Here is a 19,718-nt window from a genome sequence, read left to right as displayed (position 1 = left end):
CATTCCAGTAGAAAGTTCAGACAGTAAACCCCAACTGTGCTGAAATTTTAAACGTGAAATTTTAATTAGCTGAATAAATGCAAATATGTTAATTTAGAAACAAAAGAAAAAAATCCAGAAAAAGTTACGCCTATTTATATGTTGCTTTTATACCAAGTTTGCAATTCAATATTATGCAAGACCAAATTCTGATACTACTATAAATACAACAGTGTAAGTGTAACAGACAACAGAGATTATCCAGGGCATTTTATTTTTAATAATGCATTATTGTATTTATTATGCCGATTTCTATACCCTCTGCAGACTACACTGATTCTTAAACCAACACATCCCTTTTACGAATGTCACACATTTTAAAAAAGCAAAGATAAAATTATTTATAATTTAGCACATAAGAAAATAGAATTTATTATTTGGCACTTAAAGAAGAGAAATAGCAATGTACATTTGAACATAATGTAGCATTTTTGTTCTTTAGTTATGAACTAAGGGAACTGCCTTTGTAAATAAAAGAGTAATTAGGTCCCACATTAATTTAGTTCTCTCAGACTTTATTAAAACTAAGATAAATTCTAGTTTGGACTAAGTGATGTTGTGTGGTGAAAACCTGTTGCTTAGACACTGAGATATTTTCTTTCTTTTCTACATCAGGATCTCTTTACAAGTAGCTGTGGTTCTGCATTCATATATATTTTTGTAGTGACTAACACTTAGACCTTATATTGATATGAACTAGAACTGTGATAAAAAAGTGAATAATAAAGTACCTCTGTTTCCAAGAGCCCACTGTAGGCTGGATTTGCTGTGCTTCTTCTCTTTCTTTCCTGACGCTTGCTCTGGATTTCTGTAACCAGGGAAAGGAGCATAAATTGTGTATTTCTCATTCATCAGGGAAAAATGCAGCTATGACTTGTGAGGAAGATGATCTTACCCTCAGCCCCTTGAGCTTTGTGTTCTGTTTCAGTTTCTAAGGTATAATTGGGTTACATCAGCATTGATATTTGCTGTAGTTCAAGGTTTGACATTAATAAGCTTTTCCTTGTGAGATTCACAGGCATTTTTTTTTTCTTCTTTCAAGGTAGACTTCTGCTTCCCTACAAGAATTTTATTATGATCTCTTCAGACACATATTCAGCAAGCACCATCAGAGAGCCTCCGTGTGCGCTAGAAAAAGCATAGTTGAAATGGCACAGCTGGATTCAGTTCTAACCAGGGTGTGATGACTTATCCCCCAGAATACAACTTCATAATCCTGAGCTTGCAAAGTCATTTTGAGTCATATGTGGGTGTATGTGTCACTGCAAACACCAGCACACAGACAGGCTCTTTGGACTGCAGCCCATTTCTTCCTCCCACTAAACTTTCACCACCAAGAAATGTGTGATCTGAAGCTGCACTAAGATGTGAGGTGCCTCAGCTGCAACCACTGCATCATCACATGAACATAATTCACACTATGCAGATTCCAAAACACAGGATCTTGTCTGGGAAACAGTTCTGTGAAAACATTTCCTATGAAATGCTCAAGTGTTTCTGCTGAAATGCCCATCCAAAGCTCCCAGGCTCTTTGAAGGCATCTGGAGGGAATCGTGCCTCAGCAGCAGGGTGAGTGCTACTGCAGATCCTCTCAAAGCCACAGAAGAGAGATGTTGCTCTTGATGCCAGTGTCAGTTCTAAGTGAAATGCTCTTGAGGCCCACAGGTAACAGAGATGTCACAGCTGAGGAGCCTTGGTGCAGCAATGAAACAGGCAGTGGCCCTTGGCTGACTCTCTTCTTTGGTCTCAGCAGTGTGAGCTGGAGCTGTGGCTCTTGCAGCCAGCTCAGGACCCTTATCAGTGAATTCAGGGCTTGCAGCATCTCAGCACTGCCACAGCAGTGCAGGGAAAAAACTGGAGCTAGGGCAGGCTTGGTCTTCCAAAAGTGGTCACAGGGATACAAGATTGGGACTTTCAATGGCCCAGAAAAAGAAACACAATTCAATGCAGCAGAGTTTTCTTTGCATGTAACTGGGCCAAGCATCTCATAAAAGTACAGTGAGGTTCTGTTGCTCTCTGTCCTTCTTGGTCCCAAGTTAAAGAGAAAATTTCTTTGGTACATGCTTTCACCAAGGTAACATTTGAAAATACCTGGTGGGGTCTGAATCACACCTATGGCAGATACTTGGAATGCAGCTTTGGAAGAGGCATTGCTATGGTACAGAGATAAGAGCTGGCTGGGATGAAAAGTAATAGCATATTACACTGGTGTGCTATTTTTTGTTACTTGTTACTTCTGCTAAAAAAGTACTGTGTACTTTTCAGAACAGGATGCAATAAAGTTAAATTAAATTTGTTTTGATTGATGAAATCATAAATATTTCAGTAATCTAGGTCAACCAGGATATGCTTTCTTAGAATTACCTGAACTAAAGGTCCTTCTTTTAAAGTTTTGCTTTCTACCTTTTTTTTTTTTACAAAACTGTAATACTAAAAGGTGTTTGTAATAGCCTAGAGAAAGAAATACAGTATATTACAACCATGCACTGCATCACAGAATTCAGCTATCTTATTCCTTAGCTTATCAATTAAAAAAACCCCAGAAACCAAACAGGAAAAATTAAACTGTAATACTTTTGATGAAGATGAATGAACTTAAAGATAGCTTTATGTTGGAGGTCAAACTGCACTGAGCTGCTGCCTCCACAAATAAACACTCTGCATGGCCATCCTGTGAAGCCTGTGATGGCAATTTATCTTCAGGGAAAGCTGTACCTTGCACACTGTCAGTGTGTGGAAGCAGCTGTGTTCATTTACTGGTAAAGATGTCTCACACTCGGGCCCTGCAGAACAGAGCTCTTTTCCCAGGCAGGGAATGCTTGGGTGAAGGTCAGATGAAAAGGCTTCTAGGCAGATAGGGAAATACACATAGAAGTGTTTCACAGCCCTTCACCAGAAAATGAATGAATAAAATTAACAAAAGCTGCAAGACTATGAATTAGAGATACTAAATGAATAAGCTTTTAATGATCTAATCTTGATAGAGTTAAATTCCAAAAATGTGAAATTGAGAAATAATTAGAAGTTTTAAAATAAACTGAACTTTGTAATGACCGCTGCTTCCTGATAAATAGCAATGACTGATAACTGTAAACATGACACAGTAAAATAATAACCTTTAGCATGTGAAAGCTATAAGGAAATCTTTGACAGCTGTAATCACCAATTCTGATGAAGAAATACCCTTTCCATTGTAAATAGCTCTTGGTTGAAACCATTTATTTAATGCTAGTAGAAATATAAAAAGTGAATTTGTCTTCAAGAATTGATTCTGCATGGTGAGTGTTGTAGCAGTTTGGTTTAAAATGAGCATCTCCACACTTGGTGTAGAACAGAGAAGAGCACTGCTTGGCATTATGAACATAAGCAATAAATCCACACAAACTATTTATTAGTTCCAATAAAATCAGAGCGTATCGAATTATTCAAAATTAAGTCCTCTCTGTTGTAAGCATAATTTGTACTTCCACGTAACTTCAAATGTTGTCCTGTTTTCCTTAGACAAAGAAAACAAGAACCAATCATCATTTGCACTTTTTGGATTATAAATCTTCTCCCCAAATTTTTGTAGCTTTTTGATTTCTATTTCAATCCATGACCATTAAGAGATTAAAAATTATGAAGCTTAAAATTTCTTTTAACTGCTTTCAAATTCTCGGTCACTGGGACATTAAATTATTATTAAAAATGCAGATTTAAAGAGGAAGAACACTGAAAAATGGAAATAAGACCCACAGGAAACCTGCTGTATATACTGAAGAGACATTACAATTCAGATGTATTTTATCACTAATTCACAACTTGTCTTAAAACCAAAGAACTGAAAATCTCAGTAAAAAGAAATCAAGCTAAAAATGGTAGATACCTTGAGACAGTGAGGTAGCTAAGCATGCTCCTAAGTCTAAAGCACATAAAACTTAAACTCAGTGCACTGGAAATTCCTAAGTATTTTGTTTATTATGGTTCATGGGATGGGTGATAAATATCAATTGCCATTAACACTTTTTGTGATCAAGAATCACTGTCAGCTGACACACACAGATACCAGTTTTCTCTCCTTTTACTGGTAGAATCACACCAGCTTGTTGTGGCTGAGCTTGTAACTAAAACCATCAGGGTGCAGATCTTTTCTTCCAATATCTGCATCATCTCTGTCCGTGAGAACTATTCTGCCTCCCCAGCTTGTCTCATGCCACTGGCAAATTTGCTAAACAAACTCTTTCCCCCCCCCCGCCTCTCATCTATAATTTCAGAACAACAAAGCTGAGGCAAAGAAATATACAATTCTGCTGACTTCTGCAAGCTATTTTTGGAAGGTTGGAGAAGGAAAATAAGAAGGATGTGATGCTGATTTTAGCTTATGTAAAACATTTGTTTGAATTCATATTCAGGAGCCTGAGAAGACACGCTAGATGCTCTCATGCAAACACAGGATTCAATGGGAATTTTGTTAAGGTTTTGGCTAAGTGGGGAAACTAGAGGGAAGGAATTCTTTGTGAGAAGTAGTCTTAAGTAAAATCTTATGAAACAAATGCCAGATTTTCACCACTATTTTACATACCATTCTGTGGAACTCTAAAGGTGACAGACAGCCAACTCAAAAACTGAAAGTCCGTCTCACATGGGAGAGAGCAGAGGACACTTGCTGCATATCTGGGCAAACATATTTGAACCTCACAGATCCATGGACCACATCAGTGGTGCTCAGAGCCTTTGCAGGATTTTTGTTTCCTGGTTTCTTCCAGGTCTTAACATCTTTTAAAGGACCATGATGAGTGAGTGAGTCCAAATACAGCCTGTGCCAAGCTGGGGGCTTGAGCATTGCCACGGAGTGGGAGGCACAACTACATGGGGTCACCCACTGCTGTGGGACTGAAAGGCACACCTGAGCAAAGGTAACCTTTCATCTGACTTTTTCACTTTCATTTCTTTGGCTTTCTGCCCTTCTGAGAACAAGAGAAGGAAGAACTGAGAGGGAATCTTGATGTGCATAAATAACTGCAGGCAGGGATCAGAGCATGGACTGGGCTGTGCTCCACAATGCCCAGCAAAGGACAAGAGGCAATGTGCAGAAACTGATGCCCAGCAAGTTCATCCTGAACATGAGGAAGAACTGCTTTTCCAGAAGGCTAACAGAACACTGAACATATTGCACAGAAAGGCTGTGGAATCTCATTCTCTGGAGAGATTCAAAAGCCATCTGAACACAATCCTCAGTAATGTGCTCTGGCAGAGAAACCAACAGAAAAGATTTCACTCAAAAACTGAACTGTAAATCAACATATGCCACCTTACCTTCCAAATGTTCTGTTGTAACCAGTCCTAGTGCTACCATGAAGGCAATTTTCTAAGGAAAAAATAAATGTGTTAGATTTTCTACTATAATGATCATGGTAAGAAAATAAATAAAATTAGCATTGACAGAATGAATCCAGCAAAAGCCTTTTAGAAATGTATCTTATTTGGATGCATAGTGATGTAAAGAACTTAAACTGAAGATTTGCCTGGTTTAACTTTGAGATATGCCTGGTTCTCCTTGTATGACTATATAAACTCAAGCAGGCCAAAGGTGTCTGAAGGCAATGCTAAATGACTACTGATATTACACAGCACAGGACCAATATTCAATTCAATCAGTTCAATTTCACATTGCTAGCTGGATTGCTACTCAATCCTTTAGTGAAGTAATTTTGTATTATTTTTTACAATCCGGACATGACACGCTGCTTTTATTGGATATGAGCAAGCTGTATGAAGTGAAACAAGTATGAATTGTACACCACTGAACAAGACATCAGAAGCATATTGAAAGCCCCCTCCCATTAAAAAACAAAACAAAAACCAACCAACCAACCAAAAAAACTCCCAAAAATTTCTCTTCCCAAGTTTTAAAAATAACATGATGTCTATGGATTGTGAAGACATATACTGATCCAATATTTTTCCTCAGTGGGGAGTGAACAAACATCTCCCACTGACACTGGTGAACTCATTTTGCAGCTCAGAATCTGATCTAAAATATTACTCACAACTCTTCTAAACTATATATGCACAAAACATAGCTTCATACCAAAAAGTCTTCAGAACATGCTGATGCAGTGATAGGACAAGTATTAGAGAAGATTCTAAAATTTCTGTCAGTGGTTTCTCCCTGGAAAATTTTTCCTTGTAGAAATGTTTTGCTGAAGTTTTTATTGCATGTTTTTGATGAAAACTGAAATGACACTGTGTTGTTCCAAGCATAAACTGAACTGAACTCCTTGTTTTCAGTCACATTTGTGGTACTTTTGGGGCTTTCTGCTGTGCTGAATGATCTTGTTAGATTTTCATGAGGCTCAATTCCACAGGAGAGACAATCTGACTATGAAACTCAAGCTCTTGGGAAATCCAAGCAAGCAAAACCCACAATCCAAGTCTGAGGAAGTGTACAAAGGCCACAGGAAGATGCAATTATCATACCTCAAATAAAATGTTTAGGTTTAGGTCCAACTAAAACACAGTGTTTAAGCAGTAGAAGGTCAAAACATTGTTTCATTCAAAGAGTGTCAAGAGAACATGTTTCAACACTTCCAAGTCAAAATTAGTCTGTAATAAAAGTAACACTGGCAGGATATTCTCAGCACTGTGAGCAAAAGTAGTAACAATATTTAGGGATAGAACCAGGAAGCTGGAATAGTTAATGTGTGTTTTCTCAATGGAATGCAGAATTCTTGCATTACCCCAGCATTAAACTCTAGGGAAAGCACAGATTTTCTGATGCCTCAGCTGGAATTTGTGTACTGGAATGTTTGCTAAACAATGTCCTCTCTTTGTGCTGAAATTGTTTGAACGTGTATCTAACTAAATGCAACATACTTGCTTAAAATATGAAGAACCATCACAAGTAGACTTGATAATTGATAATGTTTAATCTCATGATTAAACACAGGAAGTGTTAGCTTTTATGGGGACTTGAAAGACAGTTCCTCTTAAAACAATCCCAGTAGGAGCTGTATTCTTTTGAACAAGCATATTATATTAACAGCCTATTTGTTTTTGTGGGTTTTGCTATTTCACACCCCTGCAGCTCACTGGATTCAACTCAAAATCTGACTTCCACTGCAAAACTTTCATTTCAAATATTGCAGGGTCTATTGTTTGTCCTCTGCACAGGAAGTTGCAAAACCAAGACTTTTTTCCTCCAAATTTTCAATCCAGGCTTAATTCTAGCATTTTAGCTCACAACTGCTATATGTCTCTCTTGTGCTTAGGAAGAATTAGAACACCAGTAACTAAATAACCAGTATTTAGGGCAGTAGTTTTTCTTTTAGATAAAAACAATTTAGAATTAAAATGTTGCCAGATAATTTGCTAATAGGAAATTTTAAATGATCAAAACTGTTTTGGCAGAATTATGCTTCTCTCTCTGTGTTGAACTCGGGTCTCTTCAAGAAAAAAGAAAAGATTAACCCTTCACCCACCCCAAACAACAAACAACGTCCAGGGTATTTTCTCCCTGGAGGAGCAGCTCCTTTTTGTAATTTGCCTATTATTTACAGAAGTCATCCTGGTGGGAGGAGGCCCATCACTGGATCCATCATCATCACTCTCCATCCCCAGGTGCACCCCACTGATGGGAAGCAGTGGGTGCCTCCTCCTCCCCCTCAGTCCATGATGAGCTTCAGGGCTGAGCAGCAGAATGACCAAGGCAGGAGTTAAGGACAGTAATGATCCTTGCCCTTCTCTTTAGATCAGGAACACCCAGGACCTGCATGTGGGATTCCTGGGTACTGGAACTCTGGTTATTTCTGCTTAGCTCCTTTCGAATTGTCAGTGTGGGTTGTTAAATCCCAGTCTCTCCCAAGTTCTGTACAGAGCCATATTGGAGCTCCTGCCTCAGTTTTCAGCTTGGAAGATAAATAAAAGTGAGAAGTGCCTTGAGTGCCTGTTTTCTTTATAAAAATACCATGCTGTTTTTGCTTTAAATTTAGTCATCTGCTTCTAAGCCATGAGTGCTTTTAGAAATACACAGTATGTCTTTTCATGAAGCAAAACAAAGATATTCATAAAAGCATTTCATTTTGTAATTACATGTTCTGTTTATGTCATTACATGTATTTATACTAATTATGATGTTAGTTCTAATTACGCTAATTGCATAAATACATGATAATCAACTAAAGTTTACTTTCAAAGAACAAAAGAAATTAACTCTAGACCTATTTATGGCTGTACAACAAATCTATGAAAAGAACTGTCATAGTTTAGGGCACAGTGTCAGCACCCTACCCAGAAAATTGAGGTTTTTGAGACCTCCAGTAAACAGGAACAGTGTCTGTGGTTAGAAAAAGGTCATTGAGATATTCTAGTTAGCAATGTAATGAAAATCTGACATTTTTTAATCCCATAACAAAAGTGTGCCCAGTCCAAATGCCTCCTCCTGCATCTCTCTGAAGGTTTTTATTAATTATTTTTTCATGGGGATAAGTTCCAGGCAAAGAAAAATAGATGTTTTTTCCTAGCATTCTGTTTCTGAACAGGGCCTACTGGTCTTTCTGCCCATAAGGTGCTACAAAATAAAGAAGCTTTTGGAAATACCTGCCTAAACAAAACAGCACTCTACAGTCCCATCATTTCATGGTAATGAAGATTGATATAAGGGTCAGATTTTAAACTTGGGAGGTTTCCCAAGCATAGTTTTTCAGAGCTTCTACATAGAGCTGTGATATTTTGGGCTAAAATATTTATCCTTAATACTTTTTTAACCATATGAACCTCTTAAAATGGTGAAAAATTTGACCACATGCATGCCTCAAGTAACACAGTTTATATTGTAATAATCTTCCTACACCTGCATCTCCAAGGATGCTTTTGTGCTACACATTTATTAGACTAGTGAGGTTTAAGATTTCACAGGAGCTGAGCATTTCCACAAAAGAAGATTCAGTCTGTATAACTTCTCAAACTGCCCTAAAATTACACCTAAGATATGTGAACATAGCCAGCCAAAACCCAAAATGTCTGTTAGAGACCCCATTTCTACAAAGAATTACAGTTTATAGTTCTAGTTTAAATCAAAATTATAATTCCCAAAAGAGATTTAGTCTCATTACCTGCTTTCTACTCTCTTATTCAATTTAAAGGATTTTAATGTATTTCAGACTAGAATCTTTGTACATATGGGAAGACATGTACACAGCAAATGTAGGAAATTATTAATACAATCTAAAAATCTCAAGATTCATTACAAAGAAGATGTTAAAAGCTCAGCTTACTAAAGAAATGTTAATTCCACCTCATAGGCAGCCTCTAAATCTGATGCTATATGTTTGGTAACATGAAATATCTTAATCTTGTATACACTTTTCACAAGAAATCCAGCTACAGCCATGGGGTGCCTACATTATTATGAGACCTTTAGGTATTATGAGACCTCCAAGTCTTACGTTTTGTGACAGTGGAAGGCTTGAATGGTGCAAACCAAATTTGTCAGGGCACTCTCTGACAGAGAAATTACCCTGATTGCAGAGATTGAGAGATGAACAGCTGACAGACCCATAAGCACAAATAAAGTAATTGCATATGCACAGGGAAGAAAGTTTAGATTTGGCCCTATAACTTAACCATATTGTAGCTCATTTATTAAAAATTTAAAAAAAAAATCACCTCTGGATTTTCCTCCTTTTTCTTTTTGGTAGCAGGCAGTCCCTGAGATGACTCTTCAGGAGATTTCTTTGTCTCCAGTTTACTTTCTGTCTGGGTTTGGACTTGAGGTTGAATAATGATAACCTAAAAGGCAATGCACAAATAAGAGAATTCACTATATGAAAATTTCTGCCTGAAACCTCTGAGTCCTCTTTGAAGGGTTACTTGATACCCTACGTATAAGAAATGTAAGTCACAAGTCAAAAGCATAAAACAACAGGATACCTAGGTTAAGGTCCTAAATCCATACTTAGGTTTCTAAAAGTTAATTCTTATTGGTGCATTATAAACCTGCAACAGCCTAAGTCATTTGATCAGTGCCTCTGAAAATTAGGACACTTTAAATTTAGAGGACTTGTGATGGTGGCTGAGAAACCATGCTTTAGCATTTGTGTTAGTGATTTTAAGGTCTCTCCTTTGATTTTATTTTGTGTACAAGTAGAAGAGATGGGATTACTAAACTTTCAAGCCCAGTTTGATCTCAGTTGTAGCAGTGTTTTTTCAGAGTAAGTACATGAGGATGGGAGAGAAGGAACTCCTCACACAACTGAGATCAGACTTCAGACCTCAGCCTTTACATGTTATAAGCAGCAGATGTCCAGTTTTCTGTAAACTAAATAAACTACATGTTTTTTAAATTAAATTTAGGCCTTGTTTAGAACCTATAGGATTATGACACAGACCTCATTCACACATTTATGGTAGTCTATCCAGCTGCTTATATTTGAATTATCACATGAAGAATTACATGATGTAGGTCACATTATCTAGAAGCTATTAAATTAAAAGTAATGAGTTTCTGCCCACAGAACTACACATATTACTTCATACCTATAATCAAAAGGACTGTGGAAGCTTCCAAAGAACTTCCCAAGGACTACTGCCTTCTAGATAAAGATTATTAGATTTGATCACTAGGCCTTTTCCATCTACTTCGTTGCTCATTTTCAGTCAATGTCATTTAAGTGTTAGATACATTATCTCAACTCAGTTGCTCTAGAAAATTCAAGAGCATTAAAAGGCATGGTTTTCTGAGCCAGCAGTCATTTTAAGTAAGAGAAAAATTATTTATGTCAAAGAAATGGGGAAGAGATGTCTGCTTTTATTTACCTTAAAAGCCATCCTACATCCTATATATTTTTTTAGTGCTGTATGAGAACTTGTGCTGCCAATAAGATCAAAAGTAGCAGGATCCCAGTAGTAAACTACTGTGAATTACAGTAATTCATTCAAAAAATAATTAAACTACAGTAAATTACAGTGAATACAGAAGCTTGGTACATTAGCAGCCTGTATGGAATCTGTCTATGGTATAAGAGTGGTGAAGTTCTTGCATTCCAAAGCTGAAAAGTAGTACAAAGATGAAAGCAGTAATTCATAGCTTGAATTTTTTTTCTTTTTACTGATTCTTCTCCTGGTCAGTTCTGAAACCCTGAGATCTCATTTTGTTTGGTCTTCCCCTGAAAGAGCAGAAGGGAATCTCTGATTATTTTATGTACTCCTTGGGGTCAGTCAATAAATTGAATATCATTGTATCATTGAAGAGGGAGTCCACAGGAAATCTGAGCCTGTAATAAAATCAGGGATTTTATAAGTGAGAATTGGCTTAAGGAAAGAGAAGTTCATACGGTCCCGTTAGTATCAGCCTACATAATGATGTATTTCGTTCCCAGTAAAAAACAGGCTTGTACACAAATAACAGTCTGCTAGCTTCTATGTGTCTGTGTAAGAATTTTCCCATTGCTTTCTGATTGTTTTGTTCAAGAAGACAGCACTGACTGGCTGTACACTCCCAGGGCAATATCCTGCTCGTACATAGAAAATCTGAGCCTGTAATAAAATCAGGGATTTTATAAGTGAGAATTGGCTTAAGGAAAGAGAAGTTCATACGGTCCCGTTAGTATCAGCCTACATAATGTGTTTTGTTCCTGGTAAAAAACAGGCTTGTACACAGATAACAGTCTGCTAGGTTCTGTGTCTGTGTAACAATTTTCCCATTGCTTTCTGATTGTTTTCTTTGAGAAGCCAGCACTGACTGTGCCCTCCCAGGGCAATGTCCCGCCGTGCCTGCAGCAGCCCCGGCCCTGCTCCCGCGGCGCTCACCTTGCTGTCGGCGCTGATGAGCAGCGGCTGCACCTGGATGCCGTCGCTGCCCCCCGGGCCGGCGGCGCTGGAGCTGAGGGGGCCCGCATGGCTGGGGGAGGTGGAAATGATGGCATAGGCCACGCCGGCCCCGCTCAGAGGCGATGAGAGAGCCGCGGGCTCGGCGGCGCCTTGGGGCTGGCTGGCGCGCGTTGGCGCATGGCCCACGGTGTTGTTGGCGGTCGGGAGGGCAGGGCTGGGGTTCTTGATGCTCACTATGGTTGCCTTCTGGAAGGTGGGAGGCTGCTTGGAAGGTTGGTCTCGGCACGGGGAGATTGGGAGGCTGTCTGGAATCAGGGTCTTTGGCCTAACCTAGAAACAAGAGAGTCAGGTGTTATTAGGCACAAACTCTGCGCACACGAGTTGTCCCAGTAGAATCTCTAAGTGCATTCACCATGGACCAGGAGCATCTGGAAAAACAGAATGTAGCAACTGCAAGTAGCCAACCATTCATTTACTTGTAGATATATTCCCAGCCCTTCTCAACTGGACCATTTTGAAGTCCTTAACTCACTGCAATGCTAAACAATAAGTGAGAAGAAAATCAAGTCCTTATTTTGATTAGTACACATCCATACAAATGCTAGTCAAGTCACATCTGTTTCTCAGTAGCGATGTGTAAGCCAAAGTCTTGGCAAAGAATGGAAAGCTCAGATGCAAACATTTTCTGTTCTGAAGGACACTTTTGCTATGAATTCAGAAGAGGGAGATGAATCTTTAAGGGAGCTGGGGGAAAGCATTTACAGGGACAGTAAAGTCCCTGTATATTGGATCCACAGTTTATACCGGTGGACTGGTCAATGAACACCCTCATATGTTTAAGACAAGCCGTGTCAAATGGAGAGGAGATCAGTCACAATCACTTAACTCACAAAAAAGAAATAAAATAAAGAGAGGGATACAAGAAACCCACAACCACCAAACATCATATTTTGTTGAAGTTATTAAAAAGCTAACTTACAGCTGCAGGTGGATGCAGGAGGAACTTCCATGAATGGAAGAGGACACTTTGCCCTGCTTTGCAACAGCTCCTTTTTATATAACATATTAGTGTATTTTAACATAGTTATAATAAAGAAATAATTCAGCCTTCTGAACTGAGTCAGACATTGTCATTTCTTCCCATTGGGTTCACTTGCATTTACAATACATTGGTTTAAACCCATGAGTTCACGAGTTCCTCCAGCCAAAAACTGTCATGTAGTCTACCAGGATCTACTGTATCTGTCACTCTTAATTGCACTTCTATATTTAATCAAAAGTGTAATTAAAACTAAATGCCTATATATATATATATATTCCAGCTATATAATTATCTTTTCTACTGCATGATCTACTCAGTGAATCCTACACACACCCATAATACACATCCTGCAAGTTATGGATGAGCACATATTACTTCACTGCAAAATAAGCTCGGCCTGTACAGATGATGAAACAAACTTAATTTTCCAAAATAATAAATTCTTTATAAAGTGCTGCATACTGAAATTATCTGATAGGACATACCAAACTGGTACATCACAGAGCATATGCTGAGCACTTTCTGCCACCATGTGACACAGAAGAGGGATAGCTGCTTTCATGGACTAAGCCTCTGAAAACTCCCTCCCAAGTTTACCTAACCTTGGGAGACCATATTTATTTGCAATAACAGAGCAGTAAAAAGGATTGACTAGAGAAACAAAAGTTTCAGGTACTCCTGAGTTGAAGTTACAATAATTTACAGTGAAAATAACATTTATTTCAAAGACATGCAAGTGTGAATCCAAAAAAGAAGGCAAATGTAGAAGCCCCTTGTGCTCCAACACCTATGAATGTTCCCCTCAGAATATAAACACTAAGGGTAAACATTTAATAAATAGCTGCATGAAAGACTTTTGGCAGAGTGTCACCTAAAATCCCACAGTTATTTGTGGAGATAAATGATATCAGCTAGGAAGAGAGAGAAAAAAAAGAAGGGAAAAGGTAGCATAAATTCCTTTCCCTCATGGTAAAACTGTAGCTTAAATTTGGGAGATGAAAGGGGGACAGTGGCACTAGCAAAAGTTTGGAAGCTGGCAATCACTGAAGAAGAGGTAGAATAAAGCTAGAGCAGGACAGGGACTGCCCTGCACATACAGAGTATCAAAAAGTAATTTTCTACTGAAAGCAGACACCAGTCTTAGTCACAGGAGTTACAGAAATAAAAGGCACCAAAGTCGAGCAAAAGAGTAGAAAAGAGAAAGAAAAAGAAATAGCATGTATGTTACCAAAAGAACACTTCAACTCTTGGCAAGTGTGGCAAGTAACAATTCTCCTGTAGCTCAACACTCCTTTCCCCAAGTATCTTTCATTTAACTTCTGACAGCTGTCAAAACAGAACGTGATACTACCAGGGCTCAAAATACAGAAGAGAGAGCTGCTTCTTGAATATAATGTTTTCCTAAACATTATATGTATAAAATATAAATATATTATTGCAGCCTAATTGTTGTTCTTGAGTTTCCTCAATATCCAGAATAACAGAAACATTTCATTTCCTTTCCTGTGGAAGGGCTCAGACCGGTCCTTCTCAGATGTGCAGGTGAGCACATTTTCCAGGAGATATTCTCCAGTCTGAGCACCCACTAGGTGGCGGCTGTTTGCTTCTCAGACACGGAAATGAGAGATGCACAGAGCGCTCTGCTGTCCAACAACTTCTAATTCAATATATCTTAAAGAGTTTCAGATCAGGAAAGAATCAGCTCCTGTGACTAACACGACTTCTTGTATATCCCATATTATTAAGCTCCATCCAGATGTCCCTATATGAAACTCAAAGGCTTCCATTTCCCCAAAATGTCATTCAAGCTCTCCAAAGCACACATTGCTGAATTCTGCAGAGGTGAATGAACTGCTGAGTGCTGCAGGTGGGAGAGCCTGATGTGTGTCACTGCTGACACAGGAAAATATGATCATGGGCAACCCATTTCCTGGGGAATTTCCTCCCACTGAGCTGCTGGTGGGAGCTGGTTGCTGGGTGCTTGGGACAAAGGGGGAATTCTGTTTTTTGGGGGGTTTTCTCTCGGGACACTGGGGGGATTCGGGCTGGGGGAAGGGGCTGGGTGTAGTTGCTGGTCCTGTCTCAGTTGTTTTTGGAGGAGGATGATCAGAGCTGCTAGGAAAGGGAATTCCACTGCCGGAGCTGCTGCTTCTGCATGGGGTGAGCCTCTGCTCTGAGAACAGCCACCGAACTGGGACCTTATTCTCATGTGTAATATGGGTAATTCGTGCCTATAAAGTGATATACACCTAATGGTTTTATATGGCCAAGAAATACTTGTATCAAGCACGCGAGTCTGAGTACAAGGGGCTGCCTCGCATATGTCGAAACTGCTACAAGAAGGAGGAGGATTTCATTTACAAACAAATAAACGTAACTCACTGGAGATGGGTCATTTCCCAAGGTGATCCTAGGAGCTCCCAAGCGATGATCATCTTGATAACCATCCAAGACTGAGATCACTAAAGAGACACATCTCAATGCCAAGTTCCCATAACTCAGTCAGGGATGTACATCGCTCTCGGAGTCTTGCTCAACCCAACACAGAGAAAAGAAATTCTCTGAATATGTGGGACTCTAAATGGAAAGAAAAAGCTGATCACAGAGTTCTCTACACCAAGAACTTCTACTCTTGAGAAGTCCTCAAGATCCAACCTATACAGGTATGGGGAAAAAGGAGAAAGGAGGAAAGTCACATAGCTCCTCCAATCTCTGTGGGCAATCCTATGTAGTCCTAAAGGACAGGATTTAATTAGAGCAGTTGCATCTGTGACAATCTGCAGGTGATATGAGAATTGTTAAGGGCATTTCTGGTAAATGTGTTCTCCCTCAGGCCTGGGAAAGAAGGGAAGTTAACACAGTGTACTTCAATTACAAACTCAAAAGGGATCACTGTGACCCTTCAGTTCACAGGCTGGCCATATAATTCCACAAGAAACTGAAGACTGATTTTAAAAGAAAATACTAAAGACTTCTTAATGAGGAAATTGTTAAAATGTTTTGGTTTGTTTTTTTTTTTTTTAATGCTTGTGACTGGCATTTTATAGCAAGGTTGAATTTGCCTAACTTCAGCTTCCATTCCCTGTATCTTGTTATAGCTTTGTCAGCAACACTGAGGAGCCCTCCCCTTCCCCTGTATCAGATATCAGCTGGATCGTGCTCAGCATCCATCAGTCCTTCATACTAGCAGGGCTGATCTGTATGAAAGTAAGTTTTTCAGCTCAACACAATATCACATTGCCTTTGAGAGAAAGACTATTATTCACACTTTGTTTTCACTTCACCCTTGTACTCAGAGCTTGAAAACAAAAACTCAGAATGGATTTGGCACAATTCATATGTCACAGAGGCAAAGTGCTGGGAGCAGCAGCCAGAGCTTTCATTCTTGAAAACTGTAGAGGATTACACAGAAAACATTAGCAATGGCTGATAAAATGAGTGCAATATGGGGTAATCATATCCTTCACCAGAATGAACAGATGCACACTGCCTTCAGTAAAGCTGTGCTTATTTATGCCAGCTGAGGACTGACTCCCTCCCTCTTCTTTTTTTATCAGTTAAAATTAGCCACCAAAAAATTTCTCCTTAAATTTGCAGCAGTGACACTTGCTAAAATCCAGGTTGTCCCACTCATTCAAATACATGTGTTTGCATCTTGTTTCATTTTTAGTTCCTTTCCCAATAAGCTCCTATTATCTTCAGCCTGGTCTGAGACCACTGTCAAAATAAACAGTTTATTTTCTTCCCACAGGGAAGATTTCTTTATTTTCTTCCTTCTCCTTGATGGGGCTACATAAAAAAGAAGTTACTCTTAATTGTAGAAAGCCCAGGCAATATGACCCGGAATAAGTGAATCCCATGTTCACATACAAGTTAAGCTTCTCTTTAGCATATCCCTGGAACAGTGGCCTGTGAACCTACAGAAGGACATTGTGAAATGCAGGGCAAAACCCAAGGAGCAGCTCCAGCCCACATTTTTAATCCTGCTGCTCTGGATGGAGCAGACCAGGGAAGAAACCTTAATCTGATCAAAATAGCAAAAGTGAGCAGACCTCAGCAAGGCCAGAACTGCAACAAGCCCCTCGAAACAAACCCTGGTCTCTCAGTTCACATGCTGCACAACCCAGGAGTCACTCAGGAGGATTTTCACACGTGTTCAAATGGCACACACTCCATCAGGCATCTCCCAGTGCTGTGTACCTGCCATGATTTGGTATTTCAGTTGCTAGTCATGGACAGCTAACCTAAGTGTAAAGGTGACATGCAGCTAATAGAACCCCGGGCAGATTTTAAGAAGAGAAATCAATCTAATTTAGTTTTTCTTCTCCTTCATCTTTGTTTGATACTACAGAAATGGATGTTTTGCTGAGAAGGATGTTTGAGTGGGAATCTGCCAGCTCTGCTTTTTTGTGGATGTTGGCATAAGGCAGTCAGGTGGGAGTTCTTTATTAAAAATGTTATAAATATTTTGAACACTGGGTTGGTTTTACATGGCTTGATTTTTTGGCGAGAAGGGAAGAAGCCAGCCACAGAAGTGATTTTCCTGTGGGAAGCTGCTAGAAGCTTTCTGCATGCCTGAAAAAACCAATTGCAGGCTGGCTATGAAAATAGACATGCTGCTAAGCCAATTTATGTAGTTAGCAATGCCCCTGTGATGACATATTTGACAAAGAAAAAGCATGTACAATTCCTCTTTTTTCTTTTGAGGTGTAGGGAGGTGGCTGCCCTGGCTTGGTTGCTGGGGGCCATCCTGGCACTGGGAGCTGCCATGGCTTGCAGTGAATTCTGCTTGCTTAGCCACTTGTAGCCAGCCATGCTGAACAGAAGAGCAAAAGTGATGGCAATAGCTTCTCCTTTTTGGTGCCCTGCATGAGGAGAGGTGCTGAATGGTGCCACCAGTTGTAAAAATGCAGCAGACCCTGACTGCAGGGAAGAAATGATGTCTGGCTCCAGATCAGAAGGCTGAAGGATAGCTTTATTAAACTATACTATATTATATTAATATACTATTTAAAGAAATACTATACTATTCTACTGAGAGTCTGAGCCACAGCTGGATCCAATTGCTCATCAAACCCAAACAACCTTCACCAGAATCCAATCCAGCCATCACTTCAGCTAAACAATCTCCATCCCACATTCCACATGGGGGAACAAAGGAGCAGAGAAAAAGATTGTCTTCTTCTCTCTGTGCTTCTCCTGAGATACAGAATTATGTCTCTCTGTCCAGAGAATGTGACTGTCACAGCCACCCATGTGGTGGTGGTGAGTGTCATGGGACTGGCAGCAAGTGACTGAAGAAGATTATATATCATCAATTTCAGCACTTTTCTAGTTTTCATACATGAGAAATAGAGCTCTAAGCGCCACAGTGGGAGAAATATATTTATACTTAATAATCACCAATGTGAAGAGCAAACCATAGAATTGCAGCAAAACACTTGTTGACATCCAAAAATTTTGAGAAAGAGGGTTGAAATGGGGAATAAAATGCATAATTATAGAAACAGTGAGTGGTGTTCAGAAAAGAAGACAGGTTGAAACATTTTAAAAAACTAGTGAGTGCAACTCTCCTTTTACTCTTACTCAGAGAATCTTTGCTCAGTTTGGCACCTGGGTTAGCTGGGCCAAAACTTTGTATTGGGATAGACAAGGCAAAGAAGCCAGTGAAACAGAACATGGGGTTAAATCTTGAACAGGAAGGTTAACACTTCCACCAGTTCTTTTAACTACAGAACTGCAGATTTTCACTTCTTTGATTTGTGATTCAACTTTAAAGCATAAATTTACATTTCACCATATGTATTTTGCTCTTCCGCAATGAATCTACATTACATTTTATAGCTTTTCATTGTGATATCAGTATGCTCCCAGAATAATATTTTTTTTTTTCATGGGCTGAAGAAAAACACAACTCTGCAAAATGCTGATGCACCCAGGCCTGGGCACTACACAGAAGCAGAGAATATGTACAAAAGGACACCACCCCCTCTTTGGAACTGTATTTTGTACCTGAGGTAGCACTGCTGGTCCTTGTCCTGCCAACCTCTGCAAGGAGCTGACCTGAGGAACCTTAATGGGCACTGCAGTGATCGTTCCCAAAGTCTGTTGGAAGAAAAACATTTGAACACAGCTTAAAACAATTGCAAAGCTTTCCCAGACAGAATCTCTCTGAGCTAGCAGTTCCCTTCCAGCTCTTTTTCTCTCCCCAGCTGCCCTGGCTGAAGGCTCTCTATGCACCAGACTGTTTTCCAAAAAGATCTGAAATGCACCACAGTGACATGTATTGGTACAATGATGCATTTCATGGTAGCCAGGGTCACAAAGAGATATTTGCTGTGCCTCAGGAAATAGTAAATACTGAATTATTAAAACGGAAAGCTGCCTATAAATCTGCTGCAGCACACTGCCACACAACATTCAGCTGACACCCATTTGGGCCAACACAGCATTTATTGCCATCCATGCTTATTTTTATTAGTCACCCTTTTCTCAGTTGTATACCAAATTTTTTCAAAGCTTATTTAAGATAGGATGGAATAAGCAGATGGCTTATAAATTTATGATTGGGCTATATTTGTAAAGAAGACAGCTAACCCCATCCAATATGGCCTTGGACATTTCCAAGGATGGGGAAGCCATCTAACCAAAAGTTCATACTTTGGCTAACTGGCCAATATTCTAAAGGTGAGGTTTTGTAACTTTTATCTAGCATTTTGTTATTGCTGTTGGGATGACACAGCAGTATGAGCTAGCATGAGACTGTCATTATAACAGCAAGAGACAGTCACCAAACAGAAATCTTATCAGGCTGTTAGAAATAGCTAAT

General features: G+C 39.4%; 1 protein-coding gene across 1 annotated transcript in view; it reads right to left on the bottom strand.

Annotated features, from left to right (window-relative positions):
• The window catches only part of PHF21B (PHD finger protein 21B), a 121,592-nt gene that overhangs the window by 13,457 nt on the left and 88,417 nt on the right, over positions 1-19,718 (bottom strand). The window contains exons 3-7 of the mRNA XM_021529911.3: positions 18,902-18,994; positions 11,827-12,177; positions 9,685-9,807; positions 5,335-5,386; positions 771-847 (exon numbers count right to left, since the gene is read on the bottom strand). Of these exons, the coding sequence (XP_021385586.1) occupies positions 771-847; positions 5,335-5,386; positions 9,685-9,807; positions 11,827-12,177; positions 18,902-18,994 (696 nt within the window). The remainder of the gene's footprint in view (positions 1-770; positions 848-5,334; positions 5,387-9,684; positions 9,808-11,826; positions 12,178-18,901; positions 18,995-19,718) is intronic.

Source organism: Lonchura striata, chromosome 5 (genome assembly GCF_046129695.1).
Source record: "Lonchura striata isolate bLonStr1 chromosome 5, bLonStr1.mat, whole genome shotgun sequence".
NCBI classification, from domain to species: Eukaryota; Metazoa; Chordata; class Aves; order Passeriformes; family Estrildidae; genus Lonchura; species Lonchura striata.
Note: the sequence above shows the minus strand (reverse complement) of the source record. Positions and strands in the feature narration are given on the sequence as shown.